Source organism: Lagopus leucura, unplaced genomic scaffold, assembly GCF_019238085.1.
Source record: "Lagopus leucura isolate 7727_CA_CO unplaced genomic scaffold, USGS_WTPT01 Super-Scaffold_100001, whole genome shotgun sequence".
NCBI lineage: Eukaryota > Metazoa > Chordata > Aves > Galliformes > Phasianidae > Lagopus > Lagopus leucura.
In genome coordinates this window covers 13,371,473-13,396,504 of record NW_024962262.1, presented here as the reverse complement: position 1 = coordinate 13,396,504, position 25,032 = coordinate 13,371,473, and the positions used below count along the sequence as shown (strand labels likewise).

The 25,032-nt window shown below is 41.2% G+C and overlaps 1 protein-coding gene across 1 annotated transcript; it reads right to left on the bottom strand.

The window, feature by feature from the left end:
* Positions 1–565: 565 nt before the first annotated feature.
* Positions 566–24,991, bottom strand: NUFIP1 (nuclear FMR1 interacting protein 1). The gene is made up of 10 exons (XM_042867110.1): positions 24,799–24,991; positions 24,483–24,571; positions 22,971–23,075; positions 22,295–22,357; positions 21,643–21,719; positions 14,601–14,693; positions 10,775–11,040; positions 7,427–7,555; positions 5,447–5,667; positions 566–2,794 (listed from the first exon to the last, which is right to left on the bottom strand). The coding sequence occupies exons 1-10, from the start codon at positions 24,989–24,991 to the stop codon at positions 2,456–2,458; spliced, it is 1,575 nt and encodes a 524-aa protein (XP_042723044.1). The 3' UTR covers positions 566–2,455.
* Between the last annotated feature and the right edge of the window lie 41 nt (positions 24,992–25,032).

Genomic DNA, 25,032 nt, shown 5'->3' with positions numbered 1-25,032 from the left:
AGAAGGAACCACAACAGAAAACAATGTTAAAGGCAAAAACCTACACAGAGATTAATCAAGACACTTGTTCTCATATCATGTCAGAAGCAAGAAGTTCTTTTCACACGCAGGCATCTCAATGCTAAGAAGAGTAAATAAAACCCATCAATTCAACTAAGAAAAGAACAGGGAAGTTGGTAGGGCAGGAGAAGCCTATAGGTATTTGTCTGTACTGCTCTGTCTGTATCAGAAAGGTTATTACAGCAGCTTTCATAACCAGAGGCTGAGTTTAAAGTTGAATAGCAGGAAGGGGGGAAATGTGAAATCTGGACTCTGCCTAGAAGGAAAATAAAAGTGGAGAACAGGAAAAGACAGAGCTTCAACTTGTGCTGTTGCTCTGTTCGACTGTGAACTGCAGTCATACAGAATGTCTCCACACACCTGCAATAAGAAGCAGAAGAAAAGATTCAAAGTACAGTAGCAATTAGCATTTGTGGAACACAGGTCCTAAGAAACAATTGCTGGTTTATGTCAACCCTGCAGAGATTTCCCCGAGAAGAAACCCACTTTGAAAAGATTTTCTTCTGACAAAGTCTTTTTTTGTGAGAAAGTTTAATATTGAAATATATGACAACAGTATAAAGAATTCAGATTAAAGTTTTGGTTCTGTTTTGTTTTTGTTACATGGAGTCAGAGTATACAATCAAAGAAAAGCTCTGCCATCAACTTGGTAGGGATAGAAGCACGTTAAAGGTCGATTAAAGTGCAGTTACACATTGATTTTAAGACCTCCATTTCTTTTCCTGCATGTGTGCAGTTGTTACCCATATGGTTGAACAGCACTGGTACAACCCACTCAGAAGCCAGGTTCTGCCTGAGTGCCAGATCTCTGTGGCTGAGAGCCCACTGCCAATATTTTCATAACAGTAAGACTGTAAGAACCATGTCCAAGTCAGTGAGATGGCTTGTGGGACCATCATGAGAAGAATTAAATCATCTGCCTTGGAAATATGTTTATGATCCAGTACTGCATCAGTCTATACTACACTTTTTTTTATATAAAACAAGGGTGTTGATATTTATAGAATTCCATCAGTTTAGACAGTGCACAATTATCACTATAAATAGAGTGGTGGGACAGAATTTTCAGCTTCTTGTTTTTTTGTTTTTTTTTTTTTTAATACACCACAGATGAAATGTATGGCACAAATTCTAATTTAAGAAACCAGAGGACAGAAAATAACCCGCGTTAAACAGCATCAAGAGTCATGTTTAGGTGGTGGAATGGAGGGCTAAGCTAGACTGCTACCAAGGAAAAACCATAATCCCTGAGAAAGTAACTCAGCTCTGACATTTAACCATGACTAAACAACACAAAGCAAAATACTTTGAAGTGGAAGACTTGACAACAGATTATTTCCATGACATGTTTTCAGTGTCAGTGTGACAAACTAACACCTGCACAAGAAGGATTCTAACAAACAAATGCACAATGTAATCAAGAGAACTCGTTCCTAAACCTTGGCTGATGGTTTGGTTGGTTCACAACAGTTCATGTGTGTACAGCCACACAGCAGAACGAGTACGCACAAATCCATGAAAAGTCAGTAGATACTGTACAAACATCCACCAACAGGCCAAGGAAGACATTTCTCCAGACAGCAAACTAAAATACCCAAAGAACACTGAGGACAGAGAAACAAGCATCTCTTAGCAACATTTCTAATCAACCTAATACTCTCAGTACCAGGAGTTTGCTTCAAGAGTTAAACCTGACAGGTAATGCCTATGACAACAGTTAAGGTCTAAGGTGTAACGATGAGTACCTGAGGTCAAACACAGATCTAGCACTGATACAAGCAGTACTTACTGACACTGACATTTAAAAAAAAAAATCCTTCTTGCATCAGTGCACTCTCTCATTTCTATTTCTCTGCTCAGTTCAATTAGATACTCATGGTACAAGCAGTGCTTTTAAAGCCAAGCCAGTTATTTCTCCCACTTGGATTGGTTTTTTTTTTCCATTTATACTTCAGACTAATAACAGCTGAAAGAAATGTAATGAATAATCATTTCAGAACACTCAGATAACTCCAGAAGCTCAGATACTCATATACACTCTAGGCCATGCTTTCACATGAGAAGGATCCACCATACTCCAGCACTATTTGGCTGTGGCAATGGACTGAAACCATCCATACCAAAGTAAAACATTAGAGATCTGAAGCTCAAAACCAGAGATCCACACCTTCTCTAGGACAGATCATACTCTGTGCCACTGCTGTATTTCAGCTGTCGGGAAATAAAATTACTCAACACAGATGCTGTTTTCACAAGGAAGCGGTCACCTCAGGCAGAGCAGAACAGAAACATGTTTTTAACTGTTCTCATCATATACTTTAATGATTTTGTAATAATTATGTCTTCCAAAAAAGAAAAACGAATGTCAGGTAGAAAAGCTGAACCTTTATCATCTTCAGACACCTTCTTCACTGTGAATTGCTGGGGTTTCCCATATCTCCTCATCTGCTGAGTGATGCACCTGTGATACCTGATATATGGGTGCTTCCTCACCATGGGCTATTAATAACACATCTTTTTCTTTTCCTGCTAACTGAAGGTCAGAGCTACAAGAACAATGAGATCCATCAAGCTTGTCCGTCAAAGCCTCTGCTGTAGTTTTAGAGGCCTGTCCAGTCTCTGTTTTAGCTTCTGTTTCTGGTTTTAAATGAAGTCCAAACACATCATTTCGTACAATGTATCGAACACACTGCAAAATCACATTCCTTTCATGTCGGATGTCCTGGGCCAGTAACTGCAAAGAAGGAAAAGAAAGTGATGCATATTTCCCTCTGCTGGCCTGTAGTTGACACAAGCCTACAAAGATGTATGGGTAAGAACAGGTGGGAACAGGCATCTGGCAAGGAGGCTACCAGGAGAGAGGTTAGAAGGACCACAACTGATATTTATACATGGCTGATACACTAAAATGGACAAATTACATGCCCAAATCATGTATGTTTAAGCATCACTTATTTAGCACCAATAACACATTAAGTCAGGCTGAACAAACTGAAAAATCTACCATTTGGATTATGCTGTCAATCTCAATTTGCTCAGGTGACAGAGAACATCAATAATACACCTAAACACAGAATTTCCTCTTCAATCATCTTCCAGGGTACATTCAAATGACTGTGCTCTCATATCACAGACATGAGCTATCCAACATCCAAAATGAAGAATTCCAGGCTCTGGACAATACATCAGGGTAGCAAGTCTATCAGCATTTTTTAAGCTTTGCAGGCTATACTGTATCTGTAATTTAATATCCTGTGCATCTTTTATTAGAAAATATCTGAGTAAAAGATACTTATACAGAAAGGGCATGTTTCAACAGCTATTAGATTGTGGACTTAAATAGCAGCATCTATTTTGGGACATAATTCACCAACTTAAGTCTAACAACTTAACCAAAATGCTGAAGACCTTCCTTATTTCTTTCAGCCTGACTAAAGATCATTTGTGTGTTAAAAACCAGCCAGAATGCTGAAGGAAAATTCTGTCATTGTGAGCAGAGCTAATAGTGTGAAGCTACATGTTTAAAGCAAGTAGCTAAATCTTTACCTACCTGACCATTTTCAGGAGTTCTGTATTACACATCCTAGCTAGATTTTGCTTGCAAAGCCACAGAGAAGCTTGGTAAATCTAGCCAGCCACTTTAAAGTACACACATTTCTATTTAGACTATTTTTTTAAGAGGTGCTGCATGCAGCTGGCACCAGCTGTTACCAGTGCTAGCACCTTACATGAATCTTTATAAACCTGTCTCAACCTGTAGATGCACAGTAGGGCAGAGAATGGACACTACAATTATATTATTTTTGTAGGTGAGGAAGAAAGTGCTGAATTTCCACACAGCATAACAAAGTTACAGATGAGATGCATCATCCCTACCTATTTTTAAATGCAGTGATGGGTATCTCTGGAGCAACTTCCGTAGAGGCCTGTCAGCAAACAGCATTGCTAAGTGTACACTGTTTGCAAGACTATGATAGTCATGTGTAGTAGTGCCTAAATTCACTTTACCCTCAAAGAGGGGTCCAAGTGCCCCTCTTTCAAAAAAGAAAAAAATCATTTCATTCATGTAGCATCACTTTCTGAGCAAAGATTCTTCACTTTTTGGAAACGTTTTCAGTGATTCACTAAGAAATATCACCCTTGGTTCCTTGAAGCTTTAAAAGCCTACGTGCAAATCTCAAGAACTCCTCTGTAATTGACAGCCACAGTACACATCCTTTAAGAAACATTAAAAGGCAAAAGATAAAATGTACTTTTAAAAACGGACTAACAAGCTACAAATCAGGATCCCCGTGTTCAGCCAGCATCTGTGCCATTTTTCTCTCAATATTCAAGACCTTCATATGACTTACTCCCGAGTCTTTACTGCTTTGATCACCAACAACTTAGAGTAGTAAGAGATAAAGACTACTGTGTGCTTAGGGAGCTAGACAAATGAAGGACAAACACTTCCTTTTCCATTCACTAGCAGCTTTATTTCTTGGCAGTAAATGTACTATGTGCTACTGAGAAGACTATCAAGGGATTTCTCCCAGATCTGCTACTTGGGATGTAGATCATTGACTATCTCTTGCCTAGACATCCTGTGCTGTATCAGACTCCTGATGCCAGTGGCACTCTGCTCTCTGCTTGTTCCTCAGCTGTGCCCAGTTTTTTTGCTTTGGCAGGAAAAATGTGTAACCTATCTGATCTTGCTCTCCTAGCAAATATTGCTTTAGAGAACTGAAAGCAGTAAGAGCACTGGCAAAGTTTTGTCTACACTAAAGAAAACCAATTTCATAGAGAGTACTTCAGGTTGCTGTTCATTACACTGACACCTGCAAACCTCTTTTTGATCCTTCTGACACCAACCTAGTCTTAAACATGACCTGCAGTCACTTCCTCAGATTGGTTCAAACATGCCTACAGAGAAGAACCCCATGCATGTGCAGGTTGCAGTTCAACAGCACTCAACAGTTTAAGACACCAGCCTCCCTGTTAACAAGAATTTTGCAGCTGAAAAAACTGCCTCCTCCTCAATCAGGCAGCTGAATAACAAAGCTGAGTGCAAAGAGAGGAGGATCAGCATAAATCTGATGGGATTACACATTAATACAGGAAGGGGAGAGGGACAAATAAAGGTTTGTGGGTTTTTTTGTGCAGCTCATTTCAAGCACACAATTAAGCTGTCTTCTGCTCACCAAAATCAGTTGTTACCTGAATGCACATCAGGATATTTTCATTTGTCTGTTTCAGCATCTATGCTTTGAGAGAAACACTTATTTGCTATTTTAAGACCTGGCCTTTGCTTCAGCTAGACCTCTCTAACTTCTTGAGGGGAGAGGAGAACTGATCACAGGTTGTGCTGCTCTTGTACAGTAGTCACCACTATAACAATAAATCTTACCATTTCCAGTAGAGTCGGACGACGCTTTGGAAGGAGAGGTAATGTTCTCTTTGCCCTTTTATCAGGGACTCTGGAAAAGCCCGTATTTGAGTTTGAGCTTCTTAGCATTGTGTCTGTAGATTCTGGAAGCTGCTGATTCAGCTTTGGATTCTGAGGAACATCAGGACTCTGAGGTGCTGCTTCACTTTCCTCAGCTTTTGTTGCAATCTTGACAGAGACTTCTAAAAAACAAAAGCAAAAGACACACCAACACTTTTCTCCCAAACTTAAAGGCCTCCAACATGCTTATATTCCCGTGCACTGACAGTTCTTGAGTATTCTTTCTACACAACCTGAATAAGTACACACTTCACTTGGGAGAAGGGAGGCTTTTGTTTGGGGTTTTGGATTTCTGTTGTTTTGTGAGTGGGCTTTTATTTAAAAATAAGAAGTTATCTCTAAGCAGTCATGGAATGGTAAATGAGACAGTTACTCTTTTTCAGTACTGCAGAGGGATAGGTTTTGTTCTGTTGTGTTCAAGGAGTTGAACAAGATTTTCAAGTCTCTGCCTTGGGTTCACTTAAAGCACACTCCTTCCACACCACAGTATAACTTAATGCATGTTTGGCTGTAGTGAGAAAATCACTACACAGGGCAGAGCATGGCTAAGTTCAGTCCCATCTCCTAGCTTCTCTCCAACTTTAAGTTAGCCACCTGGGACAACTAAGGCATTGTAATCAACTGCAAACAAGCAGCTGCAGTTCTCTGCTATACACTGATGCATATGCTCAAAACAGCACAACATCCAAGCACTGCAGAGTTCAAATCTCATTGCAAAACTCAGCAGCCTTTGATGGAAAAAGCCCTTAAGGACATGGAAATTAGTTCATGGGGTGAGCACAACAGTGTTTTCCTGGCTCTGTTCAAACTTGAAGACAGGCTGCCTTTCCCACCCCCCAGAACTGCATGCCTATAAGAAGCCTGGAAAATTTGACAATACACACCCTAACCAAAGAAATGTTATGTCCACCCTTCATCTAAGGTCACGGTGCTGAGAAAAAGCAAACAAAGGGTGGAAAGAAATCCACCCAATCTTTCAGGAAACACTGTATGAGATGTTCCAAAATATGCTATAGGCTTAGAAAAAGACAAGGAATTAGATGAGGCACAACCCTGGTGGATAAGGTCATTGCAGCGCACCGGATGACTGCACAAATGCTATCCTCTGCCTGGGTACTTTCCTAATATCAAGAGTTATCACCATATTGGGAGTGAGTAATGGCTTACAGAGAAACCCCATTTATTGCTCCAACTGGGACAAGGAAGGAATGGGGGAACAGACTACAGCTAAAATAATGACATATGCTTTTACTCCTCCCTGACTCTTTCTGCACATGACTTATACCTGTACTAGCATGCAATGTCCCCAAAAGCAGACTGGAGAGGTTCTCTGCACAGACTGCAAAAATATTCCTATGTTTAACCTTTAAAAAGGTTCCCTCTGCTAGAGTAAGCCATAAAAAAACCAAAAACAACAACAACAAAAAACCAGGACAGTATAAGACAGCTCTGAATTACAGCACTGGCAGAGAGGGCCCAGATCAAGAGGCAGTTCCATAGCCAAAAGTGTCCTGGAGATACAACCTCTAAACTGCCACTATACCTTATGCATAACCTGGGCTAATCACTACACGTTGCATTTCATTCTGATTTCTCTAAAAGCTTCTTTAAGAAACTTTAAGTACTATGTAGGTTGACAGACACTGAAAGCTGCAGCTTTCAGCAGTTCAGGGATGCAACCAAAGAATACCAGTGGGCTACCACACTTGTAAGGGCTGCATCTACAAATAAATGGAGACTGCAGCGGTAGATAAGGGATCAAATGCATGGGAAGTGAAGCCTCCCAGCATTCAGAAAGAAAATATTTCCAAATAAAACACAGCAGCACTGGGAAGGAAGAGATAGGGAGAGGAGAACATCAGAGGAAGAGCATTTACACACCTTCAGGCTCACTCTCAGAGGCACTCCCATAGTTGGCTGACAATGAACTCAAGGCTGAGGTGACCTGTTTGGGAACAACAGTCATCTCCAGCTTTGCATCTTCAGTTTCTGCTTCATCCTTGTCAGACTCTGCAGGGGAAGAGAAGGTAAGAGGGATTTTTCCTCACACTCCCTGTATGAACAGCCAGCATTGTTAAATCCTCATATGATCACTATGCAAAGCTAGTGTTAGGCACCACTGCTCAATACCATGGATTGGTAACAAGCATATCCACCTAGCCAACACAGATTTGGAGGACAAGCTGTCTCACCACTGGTTTACAGTCAAAGTTATGGAAACAATAGTTTGACTTCCCGAACTACAGCTCACTTTCTTCGTATATTAAATATAATTATAGGTTTTATTTCAAGAGCAAGTGAGGAGAAAAAGATTTCATAATGTGTTTTGAGGTTTTGCTGGATTTAGTCCTGTGGAGGCAAGGGGTGGGGAAGAAGGATTTAAAAACCAGTAATTTAAACACGCAAATTAGCCTCAGAGTGAGGATTTGAAAAACAGAAATTCTTGGATAGAAAAAAAGTTCACTGGGGACATTTAGGACACAGGCTACATATCAGACAATCTGTTTTCAGCAGGACTTGAGATCATTTAATATTAAAATCCTCACAGAGCATTATGGATATGCATGAGTGAGTTACTGCAGTCTAAAAACCACTCCAGAAAAAAAGGAATACTAGGAACACAGAAAATGGGCAAGTGATACAAAAATGCTGAAATTGACAGGACTATGACAATGGGAGACATACACAGAGCAACCTTCCTAAATATATATACACAAATTATGTAATTATGATGGCTTTAGTTTGATGCAAAGTATCTATATGCGTTAAGACCTTGGAAAGACTCTGATAGCACTGAAGTTAACAGAAAAATTACCACAGACATTAAGGAAAGAGACTCTTCGGGCTAAAAGAAATAGACTGGTTGCAGTCTTGTTTTTACAAAGAATGTTGCATCCTTACATATCCCAGCTGTTGTAGCTTGAACATGATACTCCACAGGAGAGTGGTGCAATACTTTGTAATAAACACTTTTGAGATCTTCACTTTTAAACCATAAGTGCTTTACTATTTTGTTTTAGTATCTCAGTAACAACTGTCAATTCATTTCACTGAAGCTCATGTTATTTGGTACAACTTTGATAAATACACAGGCATTGATTTAAACTATTACCTGCTTCTTTACCTTATGAGACCTCATGGCTGACTCACTGGTTCAGCAATCACATCAACTTGCAATTACACTGGAAGCTCATAGAAAACAGAGTGCATTTTCCTAGCAGAACGTATTTCATATGGCATACTTAAGCAAGCATAAAGCTCTGGCATTTACCCCAAGTTATTTTGATAGTTTCGATTCCTAGTTGCTCTTTACTTCCATCACGCTCAGACTGTTGAGTGAGTGCAGGAGTCACACGTTTTTTATACTTCCTTAAAGAGCATCTGGCCACAAAACTGGAAATGAGTTTATGAATATGCAAAGAAGCTATTATAAATTGCTAAAATTAAACTTCATAGAGTCATATATCCTGAGAGTTGGAAGAGACCTCTGAGGGCCATCGAGTCCAACTCCCCTGCAGTGAACAGGGATACCAACACTTGTAGCAAATTCAGAAAACACTATCAAACAGAAAGTGTATTACAGTAAAACAACTTGAGGAAGTGTTATGCACTAATGCATACAATTGCCTGCTTCTGATCAGAATTCCCTCAGGAATTTCAGACCTGGCACTTTATCTTGTTTCTGTTTATAAATGAAGAGGAAAATTGTTTTCCTCATCTCTCATTGAATGTCTTAGCTCTGAAGGAACGAGCTACTGAAAAGAACTTCAGTGAATGCATTATGCACAAACACACTGCCTCTAGAGAAAGGGCTCTTGCTGTTTGAAAGGTTTAAATACTCCAACAAAACATTTCTATACAGCAAAACCACGGACTTCAGATGTAGGATTTTGAAATAAATGTTTGTTCTACTTCATTATAGAAAAATGAACTGGATTTATTACACATTATTAAGTACTGCATTCCTTTTCTACCTATTATAACAGAAGTCCCTAGTTGTACTCGCATACAATTCAAATTCCTATCATTAAGTAAAGCACAGATGCTGTGGGGAAATGCAGCTATATTTAATCATACTTAGTTTCCCAACACGCAGATGAGTGGAATAAACAAATTGCACAGGGATGCTGAGTTCTTGTAGCCATTAATTGAAGATTATCTCTTCAAGAGGAGAAACTCAACATCAGAAGCCTTTCCAGGGGATGCATTCTAGCCTTGCTGCTAAAAAAAAAATACCCAACAAACTAGAGTATAAGTCAACTTACGTTGACATTCTAAGAGCACTACATCACTGCTGACTATATTAGAAATAGTTCTACCAGCATAGTTTATATTGTTGCCAGCACAGGGAAAACAGAACATGCTCACAAAAAAGCCTAAGCAGTAATACTTCAGGAAATGCACACATATGGAGAGCATCAACAGCAAGTTGGATAATTTGGGGAAAAAATGGAATTATAAGAAAAATGCTTATATTTTCATGTCATTTAACCCATATAAGGAAGTTCATTGTTTTCACACTCTAAATATTTGCAAAACACTAAAACATATTAAACACCCTTCAAAAATAATTCTTTTGTTGCAATACTTGATTCTTTTGGCTTTGTAAATATGTTCTTACTTTATGTGTTAATGTAGTAACTTAATTTGATGCATGTGCTTTAGTCAGTTGCATAATACTTACAGCAGAATAAATACGACTGCACACAAACTTGTTGGCAGCTTCAATTTTGTTCTTTAAGAGCCTAGAAACCCTCTTTGATTTGTTAGCTAAATATTGGATTTAAAGCACCAAGTCAGTATCCAGAATATTCTAGGAGATCTCTTAGAAGATCATGTTCTGAATCAGGATACAGAAATTTCCATTTAAAAGGAAGTTCTAAATGCAAGACTTAGACACAGGGATGTTGGACTACATTCAAAGTTACAGATTTGTGCCCCTGTCGACCCTAGAATAGTTCTAGCCATACTACCATGCTTCTTTGTTAATAACAATGAGTAGTATTATTGTCCCAGCATACTGGAAAAGCTTTCCATCAATTTTCTACTAAGAAAAAGCCTTCCATTATACACATGTCTAATTAGCTCTCTTTTCATCAATGACAGTATGGTGGAGTTTCTTTGTTGCTTGGTTATATTGAAATCCCCAGCTCTTCCCCAAAGCTGCTAGCTTCACAGAAGTTCAGTAATCAACACTACTTAGAAGTTCCTTGACCTTTTTCATCTTACCAACATCACTGTTTGCTAGAAAACTGAGCGGATCAACGTCCTTCATGCATGGCTGAGTCTCCAAAGCAGGCTGTTTTTCATGTTCTTTTTCACATGTACTGTTTCCTGGTCCATTAGCTTCATTTTGATTTCTTTGTGATGGTACATTACTATCACCACCATTTTTCTTAAATTTCTTCCAGAACTGACGCTTCTGTTTTCTCTTCTGTCTTCCTTGCTGCCCAGACCTCTCATCTTCTGTAGCTTTCCACATTCCCTTCATTTTGCTGGAGAAGAGAAACAGAGTTCACAGAATAACAGCCTAGGAGAGTAAAATCAACTGAAGTCACTCAGCAGCTCAGGTGCACACAAGGTGCAGCAACAGAGTAGAACACCAGGACTTGCTCTAGCTCAGCTAACGTGTGGTAACAGACCACACATGCAGTTACAGCTCATCTCACTGGCAGGGTTACATGAAAGGTCTGAAGCTGATGAATTTTATCTTTTAACAGGGCATACTTCCACTACTGAAGTCTTTTTCCAGTTACAGCTCAGTGAACGCTCAGATGCAATGACTGCCTGCTCTTCCTTCTAAACTAACGTGCTGCTCTTCTCTTTCACTCTAATGGAAAAGAAGAAAGATTTCCACTGGGACAAAGCAAATCAATTACAAATGAGAACAGCAGGCTAGTTCTGCTGGCCTTCCAGATTATTCTACAAAGCATATTTCTAGAAGGAACCTGGTCAGCCAAACAAACTCAGAATGTATAGATATGAGAATAGGTGTGACCCAGTCAGAAAAGCAAATACAGAACTGACAACCGAAGCCTCCTGAAAATATTTCTTTTCAAACAACAGAAAGTTAATTCATCAACACAAGACTGCAAAGAGTCACGAGCACATTATAACAACAAAAGATCTGACAGTCTTGATCCAGTCCCATGGTTCATTTGGCTCAGTACACTGTCCCTCAGTCTCACTTACAGCACAGCAGAGATCCTGTTAGCCCTAGTCAGCTGTATGATATCATGGTTGGGCAAGAACTTCTTCCTGACACTTTTCCTTGTGCCCTGAGCCACGCACCTGCAAGATAAGCCTCAAAGGTGTGTTTCTAACCTGGCACCATGTCATTGGTAGGCAGAACAGCTAGCAGAACAGGTCTATTTTTTATGCCCCCTTTTCTCACAAGCAGTCACATTTCTCATCTTCTTCCAGCTTTCAGCATTGTACCACCTAGACACCCGCTCCAACCAGAGCAGCTCACTGAACACTGATAGCTTTGTGCCTCATGTTGTGCACTGCTGTGTAAACTTCTGCTTTACTCCACACCTTGCAGCAAGTTGTTAATGCTTTGTAGAGAAAGATTCCTTTGGTCTGTTCTCACTGTGAGAATAAAACAGTTATCTGTTAACTTCATTTTCCCCCTCAAGTTACAAGAAACAGTGCACACATATTCTAATTACCTCTTCTCACCCATACACATTTTTTCCTGTCACACAATCCTCCCAAACCACAGACCTCTGCCTGTACAAAAATGTTTACACTTCTAACTAATGACCCCCGCTTTCACACTTCTCCAGTTTTAAGTTCCTCTTGAGGCAAACAGCACCAGGTAGAGCATTCAAAACGGTTTTATATGATGTCAAAACATTTAATTCTTCAGCCATTCCTTGAGTGTCCAGCACTGAATGCTCAGCCCTGATAGCATCATTCACCATAGTTCTCATGTGACAAGAGATACAAGCCACCACCTTTCTGTGCATCAGCCTCTTATCCATGAAGTAAGGCTACCGTCTCCTGTAACTCACCTCGTTTTAGGATTCCAAACTTCACTTCTGAATTTATATTAGGCTTTAAATTCAGGATGTTGTTGTACAGCTTGGACAACACAGAGTAAATATAAGCTGATACTGTCCTTGACCAGGGACAAAAACATTCTAGTTTCCACAGGGCCTCAAATACCCAGAAAGAAACCCCAAGGTCACAAACACATCCCAGCAAGTGCCAGCCTGGTATCTGCCTTCTTCTACTGAAAGATGTACTCTTCGCTTCCTGTTTAAAGAGGATAAAGAGCCATGTGCTATTAATTAGCTGTTGCAAGACACCACAGACTGCCCAAGTGGTCCTCCTGCCTCTCTAATCTCACACACAGGGATGCTGGGAATTAGCAGTTGTAAAGCACTTCAGAGAACCACAAATGGAAAGTGTTGTAGAAGTGTTAAGTGTCTAATCCTTTCTAAATCTTACTTAGCTATTTGCTTTAATAGTACAGCTTGCAAAGAACAAGATGTATTCTATTTTTGCCTCATGCATCATTAAGTTTGCCAGATAAGCAACAATTTCAGAATCTTTGCTGTTGATAAACCAAGCAGAAACGACAGTTTTTTGGACAGTAGAGTAAGCCTTCTGGGCTACAAGTTCAGGGAAAAGCAGAAAAAAATGCAGGAAATTTCTAAAATTAACTAGAAATAAAGGTCACTAAGTGAAAGCAAACTGCAATCAACTAGCAGCTTATAGGGCTTTTTTCTTCCCCTTCCCTAACAGTTTTCCAGATAAAGTTACTAACATACCTAAAAGATTTCTGACTACATTTAAGGTTACATTTGGCATCTGACTCACAGTTCACTAGAACAGCCACGTTGCCAAATAAACCTGTAGACACTAAATAGCTTATTATTCTGACAAGCAAAACTCATCTTTGCATCCAAGACTCTTCAAATGTAACTCCACATTTGTAGTTTTGGACCCCTGTGTGCAAAGTACATCTGCATCAGTCTTTTATAAGCCTTTCCTTCCTGAGGAATAAAAGGCAGCAAGCTGAAGGGGGCAGGGAAAGGGTGAGTAAACATTTGAACATCTGAAGTACATGCTGTACCAAGGTAATCTGCACCACTACCATTTAACAAATTATACTAGCCTTGTCTGAACCTCATTCTGCACTGGTTCAACTGATTTACCATAGTTCAAGCTCTTTATTTTGTCATCCCCTTGAGGGGAGAGAAGTCAAACTCCAGCTTCACTTCCACATAGCAGGAAATTCAGCAAGAGCCTCTTAGAACTGGGTCCACTCCTGCCTTCTGGCTCAGTCATTCTAGCTTAAACAACGTGCTGGAGGCGGTGGATCATTTTATGTAGAAGTCTTCCCGCAGGCCCTAAAGCAAGGCTGATGGAGTTGGCTATTTCCATATAACACTAACACTGTGGAAAAAAAATTTTAAAAAGATAACACGGAAAAAGTAATTCACAGTATGAGAGAATGAACAGAAAAATCCAAGAGGACCAAGTATTGGGCCCAGAGCAAAGGCAGCAGATAGATAACGAAGATGGAGGGTGAAAGAAGCAACAATAGCACTATCTAAACCATAAAAACAAAGTTAAATCTTCCTCTGCTCTTCACTTGATCATTGATTTATCATCTGAAAGCAGAGAGTAAAAAGCCAAATCCACACAAAGTCTCTTGGCCATTTCCAGGCATAAGAGGATTAGACCACAGATTAATTATGTTGTGTGACTTCCATCCCCCTTATTTCTTTTTCAGAGACCAAGGTTATGGTGAACTAATGAATAGCCACTAGAATGTGCTTCTCAAATAAACCAGAGCGTAGAATTCAGCAAGAACATCATCAGGTTTCTAACACAATCATTGTTTAATTTAACTGAAGTGGACTATGAAGCACTGTAAACAAAGGAACATTACATCTGCCATTTGTCAAGTGACCTGTCCTCTGCTAAAGGCCAGCTAGATCATGTGCACAGTGCAAGCAATGAGTGCTTGGAGACCACAGTAAGAAAGCATATGCCTGAACTCATTAAAAGGAAAATAGCAAGCTGATTTTAAAATGCTTACCCAAACTGCGGGGTGGTGAGGACTTCTCCTCTTTCCTCCTTCTCCATCTGCATGACCTTCTTCTTTTCAATGTTTGCTAATGTAGGAAAATTTCTAGAAGAAAAAAATTCATATGCTCTTGAAATGTTCATATGCTCTTGAAATAGTTGGCCAACCCACCCTCTACCAAACTAACATTCTCTATAAGCATGAGAGAGTTTCTATGTTTCATGTAAGCGTACCAGACTGCTTCCTTTTTAAAAAGGCACTGATGAAGAAAAGAAACCTGAGCATTTATGGTCACACGCTCCCATGCAAGAAAAATCCACTAAATTGGCACTATTAGATTTACCTAACCATCAGACAAGCTAGAGACTAACAGCTGACTCATGCTTTTGGACCCTCTGCCTGTCCCTATATACCACAGCACGTGATTTACTCTCGCAATTTAATTACTCAGTGCTTTAACCAGAGTATTTAAGGATCCTGAGGTATATGCCTTTAGCAAACCAATGGCTCAGCTCTTACATAAAATAGGGTTTTAAGAACAGCTTCTGCATGCAGAAGATTCCCTTAACAGCATAGTTAAGGGAAAAAAGCCTCCTCCTGCACAGTATTCAGAATTGAGCTTGCATATTGAACTCTACTACACCAATATTACCAGCTTTTTATTCCAGCTTCGAGAAAAACTGCTAAGTCATGCAGAACAAAACAAATCTACTATTACAATCAACCACCAAACCAAACCACCTCTCTCTTCCCACTCCCCACTTCCCTCACCATTCTTCCCTGCAGATGTACACCATGCCAGTTCCAACATGCAAGGCCTCCTGTAGATTGCTGTCAAAGCCCTTAAATGGCAATGCTGGATGCTCTGTAAACATCAGTTAGCCAGACCTCAGTGCTTTGAGATAAAGGTGGTAAATGGCAAGCACTCCCACCCCTTTCCAAAAAGTATCACAAAACATAAATATTTGATGTCTATTAAAATGGAGTAACAAGGAACTTAGAACACCTACTCACTACATATAGTTATCAAAAAGGACACATCTTTCTTTAAATATTTAATCTTAACACATGCATCTTCCCTATTTTACAGTAAGAATGATAAGCTTCATGCTGACTCAAGACAGCTTTGACTACTTATCAAGGAAAAAAGATAACAAGCATTTTCTAAGGCACACCTAAACACATCACAGAATTGTCTTAAGAGGATTTGAGTTTAGGCTATCAGAGTCTATTTTCATTGGATTTCTCCCAGAAACCCACCATACATAGCTGAAGTGAGCACAGGGATATGATATTTCATCTCTACTCTTCCCCACTACTTGCATTTCTTTATCCATGTTATAAAGCTCCTAATATGCAGCAGGCATGGAATGAATTATTTTATCTCAAGAGCTTCAATTCAAAGACCCCTGTGCTTGACAGCCCCTCCATACTTCTAGGAGGAAACAGGATGCTTTCACACGAGTAAGGCCCACAGAAGAAAAGAGTTATTTGTAAGATAGTTATACACAGGAGAACTCCAAGCTCCTCTTGGTCATTAAAAATAAGGACATAAGGTAAAACCCTTAACCCTGGAGCAAAAGTCTCGGAAGAGCTCTTGCAGTTACGCTGATTAAAGACATACTCAGACACGCACTCAACAACACACTTTGAGACACAACTGCCTCCCACTTTCATTCCTACTAGTTACCACTCCCTCCACTGAGCCACTGTAATGGACTCCATGAATGCTTTTAATTCAACTCAGTGCCAGAACAGATGTGCTTTCTTTTAGAAAACCTTCTCAATTGACAGACAGAAACTAACAGCTGTAGAAAGCTCGCATCTGAAGTCCAAGTATTCCTGCAAAGGTACATCTTACAGCACCTGTAGCAACTGCTTACTCCAACTCTCCCTGACAAAGATAACGGATAGCATTTCACTCATAACCTTTATCTTCTACAGAAAATGCACCCATTTTGCAGTGCGCATGCACAGAGCATTTTATGATGATTAAAAAGGCCCCTATAGCTTATTTTGCAATCTAAGGATTTGGTGGGCAGTAAGCTCTAGACTTTCAAGTCTTCAGTTGGCAGATAGACTGGGTTCACACCTCCCCAGGTGCTCTGCTGTGCTACAAGGCTGAGCAGAGCACTCCAGTGGCAGATTGGGTGACTGGACCACATCAACCCCACTCGTCCCAAAGCAGAGCGAGTCGAACCCAACCTTCCAAAATGGAAGTAAATCCACATCTCATCACAGAACCACAGAAATGCTGAGGTTGGGAAGCGACCTCCAAAGGCCATCTGGTCCAACTGCCTGCTTCAGCAGGGACAGCCAGAATAGGGTGCCTGGGTTCATGACCAGGAAGCTTTGGAAGATGTCCAAGGAAGAGACTCCACAGCCTCTGGGCAGCCTGTTACAGATACCATAGAATGGCTTGGGTTGGAAGGAACCTTGAAGATCATCTAGTTTCAAACTCCCTGTCAAAGACAGGTTTGTCAACCACTGAACTGGGCACTAAATCAGGTTGCCCAAGGCCCCATACAACCTGGCCTTGAACAACCCCAGGAATGGGGCATTACAGCCACCCAGTACAATCCCAGAGCTCAGCACTGCTAGAGTATAAACAGGTCTGTGCAACTCCTGACAAATGCATTTTGGTTAAAGAAACACAAATTGGCCAGGCTGTTCTAGCCAAGATTGGTAACATCATGAGAATAAAAGATAACACCAACTTGGCTTTCTGCAATTATTAAGAAATTTTACTGCTTGACCTGTATTATGAGTGATTGTCCACGCAAGAGTCCTCATTATATATTTATGCTTCACTAGTGCAAAACAACTGGCTGGATTCAGGGTTGTTCTGTTTGAACTGGGCAATAGGAGGGGCTTGCACATGTAGTAACAAAACAGAGCATCAACCAGATCTGCCCATGGAAACAGCAAATTCCACCTAGTTCCAGAGTGGAGGCAGATGCCTACAGTGCAAACATTACATTATACCCCCAAGGTGAAACTACACAAAAGAGACCCACACTTTGTAAACTTCACCACCTAAGAGCAGCTAACAAGATATTCAAGAGAAACCAGAAAGAGGAATTTTTTTCCCCACCTTTTTCTTTGATAGAAAATTCTTTCTTAGAGAGGCCAAGCTAGGAAGACAGCTCCTGAAGTGTGGCAGTGCAGAATACAAAGAGCACATACTGAATTTCAACACATAAAGGGGTCACATTTTATGATCTGATGTGCTGACCCAGGCTTGTATCCTTAGAAGATATGCCCTCCTCCATCAATAAAATGAGGTTCTTCAAATGTTAGCTACGGGCTCCAATGAAGTAACAGAAGTAACCCAGCACTCAGGTCCTGTAAACAACTTGGCACAGCTTGTGACCTAGTAAACAGGTTATTTTTTTCCAACAAACGAGTGCTCTAGCCAAAATCATACATGCTTGATAGTCCAGTGCACTACATCCTGCCCAAATAAACAAAGTAAACAGAGCTCTTAGAAAGCACAAAGAGCTTTGTCAGTGCCTAACTGAAAACAGAACTGTTTCTATAGCAGTTTACACAGCACATTTCTGGAGTCCAAAGCTACACAAATTTATCTTCATAGGAAAAGCACTCTGACTTACAGAGCTGGTCCTGACTGAGCACACAACCAACAGCAAAAGGGACACAAAGCCCAAATGGGCCCACAGAGAGCTGATAAAATTCTGTTCCGAGTCTCCCAGGCATTTTATCTAGCATTGCATCTGCAGGGTGATTTCACCACATGTTAGCTGAGGCAGTTTTATTAATTCCCAGTGCGTACCAGTAAGTTCTATCCATTACATCCACCTTAAAACATTTAATCCACTTCACTTTGTCTGCACTACTTGTACCAGGCACTAAGAAATTAATTTTCCTTATTACCTATTTAACTACTGTGAATGTATCACCAGGGGAGATGCCAAGAGCTATCATTATCAACTAGGGGATTACAAATTGGTTTGATCGACAGCACTAGTCTTCACTTATTAAATAGATGCTCAGCCTATCAAATGTATTGCAAGGAAATACTGCAGTCATTCCCTAACTGGACTGGGTTAAAGAAAGCAGGGCAGGCCAGAATTTAGAAGCAATACACGAGATTGAGAAAATCATCCAGTGTTATATCAAAACATAAGCAAAAATAAGCTTAGGTGTTTGCTTCAACATCAGAGCTGCCTTGGCATGTTTTCTAGTAACCTCTGCTCAGGAAGAGCTGGTTAGAAACAGATGGACAACTAGTACTCAGATTTCACTTGGAAAGAATAGAAGACAGCAATGCCACATTCTGTGCAGTAAGAAAATGCACTGTTGGTGATTCCCTTTAAGCTTGTATTTTAAAAATGCTAGAATAGCACATTTCTCAACAGTTGGAACGGACAAGTCAAAACAAGAAAAGCAGTTGTAATCACCAAAGCTAAGGTCAGCCTTCACAACCATTTGTCTTCCAAACAAAGGAATCATAGAATGGCTTGGGTTGGAAGGGACTCCATGTATTTCCAACTCCCTGCTGTGGGCAGGGCTGCCAGTTGCTAGATCAGGCACTAGATCACATTACACAGAGCTCCCATCCAACCTGGCCTTGAACACCTCCAGGGATGGGCATCTACAGCCTCTTTGAGTAGGACACTTCAGCATCTTATTACCTTCTCTGTGAAAAACGTCCCTGACTTCTAATCTAAAATCTCCCATCTTATAGTTTAAAGTCATTCCCCCTTGTCCTATCACTTTCTACCTGTGTAGAAAAGTCCATCTCCCTCCTGCTTATGAGCTCCCTTTAAGTACTGGAAGGCTGCAATGAAGTCTCTCTGAAGTTTTTTCTTCTCCAAGCTAAACAGGCCCAACTCCCTCAACCTCTATTCCCAGGAGAGGTGCTCCAGCTCCCTGATCATCTTCAGGGCCCTCCTCTACACCTGTTTGAACACACTCTTGTGCTGGGGATCCCAGGTCTGGTTACAATACTCCAGATGGGCCTCACAAGGTCATAGTAGACAGCAACAATCCCCTCCCTCTCCTTGCTGGCCACCCCTCTTCCAATGCAGCCCAGGATACTGTTAGGCTTCTGTTGTTCCAACAGAACATCCAATTCCTTACCCGCAGCTCTGATCTCAATGAGTTCTTCCTCAGTCTGTACTTATATCTGGGATTGCCTCAACCCAAGTACATCACTTGGTTTTGTGGAACCTTATTATGTGTACATGAGCCACTCAGCTTGGTGCTGTCTGCAAAGTTGCTGAGGGTACACTCGATTCTCAGATCCCATAGAATTGCATCTCTATCACTGCCCACGTAACTTCAGACTGCCTGCTTTCCAATTCACTGGATCAAAAAACATTAAAAAGCCTTCAGACTGGCCTCTTTAGCAAATTCAGTATGCCATAAGCAATTAAAAAGCCTTTAGGTGAAGAGATATGCAAAGGCTGCAACAAGGGTATTGTATAGAAATTGGAAAAGCAAAACAGCATTCTGACCTGGCACACTTCCTGCAAAGATGTTCACTCATTACTACTCTCCCCTCCCTCATCACACAGATGCTGCACTTTAAAGACAGGCTTTAATAGATGATAGCAGGATACTCGACTAAACAACACAGCAGCTAATCATGGACACTGGAACTCTAAGTCATTATTTACAGCAGCTGGAAGAACAACCAAAACAAATGTCAGGGATGCAGTTTGAAAATAAACACATTAAATCACCAGAAACTAATTAGAAACCAACTACTAATGACCTAAAAAGATTCATTCTTAGCTCTGATTAGAGCTTCTAGAAAGAAAAGCTTTTACATGTCACCATAAATCAAAACTCCCTAATAGTTCAGACTCCCTCTTGTGTCCTTGCGCGGCGCCCCCGCCCCCCTTTCAAATTGAGTGTTTACTGTGAGTCAGATCTTTCATACCATACCGTTGCTTTGTTGGACACCTAATGAATGCTTTGCAGAAGCCTCAGATTTGGCTTTCATTGCTTTTATTTAGTTGTTTCTTTTATTAAGTGCTAGTACAGCTACCTCAGCTTTTGTACAAAAATTAACACAAGCTACTCAGGTAGTCGTTTTACATGCATCTATTACAGCTAAATGAGACACCCACATAGAAACACACACACCAAAATAAGCGACAGCACTACTCCACCTAGCGGCCTTGGCTCATCCCACATTGCCTTTTTTGATGGTGCTCAGAACTGTGACTTTATTTCCACTTATTACAGTATGCTACAGAAAACAAAAGGCTTCCAGGAACCTCGTACCACAACAAAATTATAGTCATATGAAAGAAAAAAAACAACTACCTACCATAATTTGTTGAATTTTGAATAGAGACCCCTATCTAAGGCAGAGTATCATCACTCAGTAAACTGCACATAAATTTTGCTTTGACTCACAGTATCCACTCCCCAAGCACACAACATATAAATATTAGAGAAGCAGAAAATGAATGTACAAACATGTTTCTAATACACAGCAAAGCATGTACTTGCATGCACCTTAAAAACCATTTTGACACATAAGCCTTAGCACCAACAGCTCTCCCACAAGCATCTCAGAAGACAAAAATGTACACAAAGTTGAAAATAAAACAAGTATTAATTTTCTCCCTTGGAGATACTGTTATAAAAGCATGGGCTTTAAGACTGTACCAGACAAGTTGTTTTACTTTCATCTCAAGAGGTCACTAGCACAATGCCAAAGCTGATCATTAGCAACCTTGAAATTTGATTTATACAACTTCCCACTCTGCATCACAACTCCTACTTATAGGTTTGTTTTCACCATGCACTGATCACTCAAAACTGTATTCCAAGTCAGGTACAGAAGTGAGGAAAACTTACAGCATCTTTCATCTACTGAAAAGGAGTTAACTATGAGAAAGCCACCGTGAAAAGGCCTATGGAAGCACAGGCTGCTGGTAAACAGCATCAAGTTATACACCTCACATCACAACAGGAGAAAATGAGAAATCCTGCTGCATATGAACTTCACCCCATACTTTAGCTACAATGCCATTTGTATATTTTGTTCTTTAAAAAGTGTCAAGCAATTACTCACTTTTTTCTTTCTTCTCTCCATCTAGCAATCTCTTCTGGACTATCTAATTTTATTCTCTTAGCACCAGGTCCATGTACCTAAGGAAGAAATTCAAAGGTGTTTCAAAGCCAGAAGGGGGAGCAGAAAAAAAAAAAAAAAAAACAAAAGGAAAAAGGGTACTGCACTTAATCTCCAATCATGCTGAGACTGCACATAGCAACCACATTAAAATTCATTAAGATACAGAACTGAACATTTATACCCATAAGATTTTTTTTTTAATAACGGATTCAACTCACAGAATGGCCCAGGTTGGAAGGGACCTCAAGGATCATGAATCTCCAACCCCCTGCCACATGCAGGGCCACCAACCTCCACACTTAACACTAGACCAGGCTGCCCAGGGCCCCATCCAACCTGGCCTTGAACACCTCCAGGGATGGGGCATCCACAACCTCTCTGGGCAGCCTGGTCCAGCACCTCACCACTCTCATAGTAAAGAGCTTAAAGAACTTACTCAGAAGTGATGTTTTAATTTCAGAAGAATGAAAAAAAAGAAAGAATTATAGAACAGCCTGGGTTGAAAAGGACCACAATGATCATCTAGTTTTAACCCTCCTACTACATGAAGACAGCAAAGATTAATATTCTGGGAGACAGCTGGGATACCTACAGTCTTCCAGTGTATCTGAACTAACTTCTCATGTGCGTTGAAACTGCATCCTTCTTCTGTGCACTGCAAGATAAAGGGAGTGAACTTCAGGCATATCACATTATACAAGAAAATTACAACAAACATTTATCTAAAAGTCAAATTCTGCACCAGATGATTATACAGCTGATGGCACAGAGTTTAAGCAATACAATTTTAAAACAAACATGACTGCAAAAAAAAAAAAATTAGGGTTAATGTACTTTTAAGTTCCATCTGATTTTTGTACAGCTAATGAAGACAACATGCCTCATAATCAGAGATAATGTAAAGCAAAGCTAAAAGAAAGATTCGTGGGGCTAGCCAATTTCAAATTGTGTTACTCCTTCGCAGTAAAGGAGTGCATTTTTAAAATCTCTTCTACATAAAGCATTTTCACACATATTTCACATGCTATGCTGATGTCAGTGAAGCTACTCAGTGCTGGGGTGAACTAGCAATATTCAGAAGAACATTAAAATGACTTGAGCAATAACACAAAAAATACAAGCTTCCCTACATACAGCATTAAAAAAAAAAAAGCCTACTACCAACTCATGAATCTGTTGCTAGGTCTACCATCATAAGAGTGACTACAGTTATCTGTTTGTATGTGAAAAACTAGAGATTGAAATAAAAAAAGCAAGCAAAGTCCAACCTGTGTATGTTGTGAAATATGTTCATCATACTTCTCCTGGTTTTTATAGCCTCGGTCACAGGTATCACAATAGTGAGAGAAAACTGGCTCCTTCTTCTTTTTGTTCTAAGAGAAAGGAAAAAAACATAAGTATAGCAGTTAAAAGGTTACCCTACTTAACTAGATAGGAAATAAATTGTTTGGAATGCTTTATTTGAGGTATTACCAAATATCTAAACTAACAAAGCTAAAATTGACATCATTCATTTTCCAAACAAAATGTACTGCACTCAGTTCTTTCTCCTACCACCCTATCAGTTATCACTTCTGCAGACACAGGCTTATCAGCAGCTTGAAAAAGAGCCAGGGCTACAGCTCCACACCCCCTCCCCATAGATTCAGTCTACACCTGTTCTCATGTGACAGGTAGGAGCTTGGGGGCAGTAGGGACCCTTCCCTCTCCCACCATTACAGCAAAGTGATGAGGCTGCCAGGGTCTGAAAACATGATGGACCATTAAAGTGATCTATTTAACTGGGCATCATCACAATAAAGGCTTTTATTGAGATTACGTGTTTTAGGATTTGATCCCTTCGTCGAGCTCAGGGTTTGAGGCCAATTCATGGAAAAGCTTCAGTTGGAAGGAACCAACCAGTTCCAACCTCCTGCCATGTACAGGGCTGCCACCTAGCAGCTCAGGCTGCCCAGGGCCCCATCCAACCTGGCATTACGCACCTTTAGGGATGGGGCACCCACAGCTTCTCCATGCAGCCTGTGTCAGTGCCTCACCACCCCTAAGCATATGATTTCTTCCTTATAGTTAAGAGGGTAGATACAGATGAGATTGAAACTGCTACCTCTTGTCCTCTCATGCTATCTGATGAATATGATGAATATCCCCTCCTTAACTTCCCTATACGCCCCCTTTAAGTATTGGAAGGTCACAATGAGGCTCCTTCAGAACCTCCACTTATCAGAGAATGGTTGAAAGGGATTTGAAGGATCAAATTCCAATTCGCCTGCCACAGGCAGGGCCACCAATCTCCAGATACGGCACTAGACCAGGGCCCCATCCAACCTGGTCTTGAACACCTGAAGGGACAGCGCATCTACAACCTCTCTGGGCAGCCTGTTCCATCACCTCACCACTCTCCCTGTAAAGAGCTTTCCCTTAAACCCAAGAAGAGCAAACCCGGTTCTCTCCTCCATATTTTATAGGAGAACGCTCCAGCCTCATCCCAGTGGCCTCTTCTAGACTCACTCCAACATCCATCACCCTGGATACAATACTGCAGGTGAAGCCTCACAAGGACAGCGCAGAGAGGAAGAATCACCTCCTCAGTCACGCCAGGGCACCACACTTATTTTGCTTGTCATGTACATTCAATCTCACAGAGGCAGCGGCATTAGTCAAGAGCACAGTGGCTGCACAGGGACACAAGCCATACAGAGTCACCTCCATCCCAACATCGCAGAACAGTTATCACAGAAAGGGAACACTGAAGGCCACACAGCCCAATTCAGCATCCGTACCTTCTGCCTGTTGTTTCCACCTGGAGAACGCTTATGAAATCCAGGCGCTTGCTCTCCTTGCCATTCCTGGGGAAAATGGCCATTTCCACCTTAAAAAAAAAAAAACAAACAAAAACCCACACAACACAACAGTCGGTTTCAGTTGCTGCAGCCGATGAGTCCCACATGCACGACCAGGTGGGGAGCGAGGGAAAGGGGCCGTGCAGACTCAAGTCGGGGCTGAAGGATCAGGAAACGAGACTGGGGGCAGCTCCAAGAAGGAAGAGAAGGGAAAAGGAGGAAAGAAGGCGCCGGGACCCCCTTCTTCCCCGCTCACCACTGTGCGGCCGCCGCAGGGGCTCCTGGTAGGCCGGCGGGTACCATGCCGGCGGTGGGGCGTAGCCGTCGGGCGGCGGCCAGAAGCCGGGCTCCCAAGGAGGCGGCGGGCAAAAGAGGGGCGGGCGGAGCGGCGGCGGCGGGAACCAGCCGAACGGGCTCACGGCGGAGCCCAGCTCGCCGCCCGGCTGCATGCCCGCCGCGTGAGGAGCCGCACCGCCGGCCGGCCGCTACA

What these genes read in the sequence shown, in the direction of transcription:
- NUFIP1 (XM_042867110.1), bottom strand. Translation starts at nt 24,991, where the DNA reads ATGCAGCCGGGCGGCGAGCTGGGCTCCGCCGTGAGCCCGTTCGGCTGG. An exon ending in ATATTTCACAACATACACAG is followed by an intron (nt 22,358 to 22,970) that starts GTTGGACTTTGC and finishes TTTATCTTGCAG; the next exon opens with TGCACAGAAGAAGGATGCAG. An exon ending in CTCACCACCCCGCAGTTTGG is followed by an intron (nt 11,041 to 14,600) that starts GTAAGCATTTTA and finishes TCTCTTCTCCAG; the next exon opens with CAAAATGAAGGGAATGTGGA.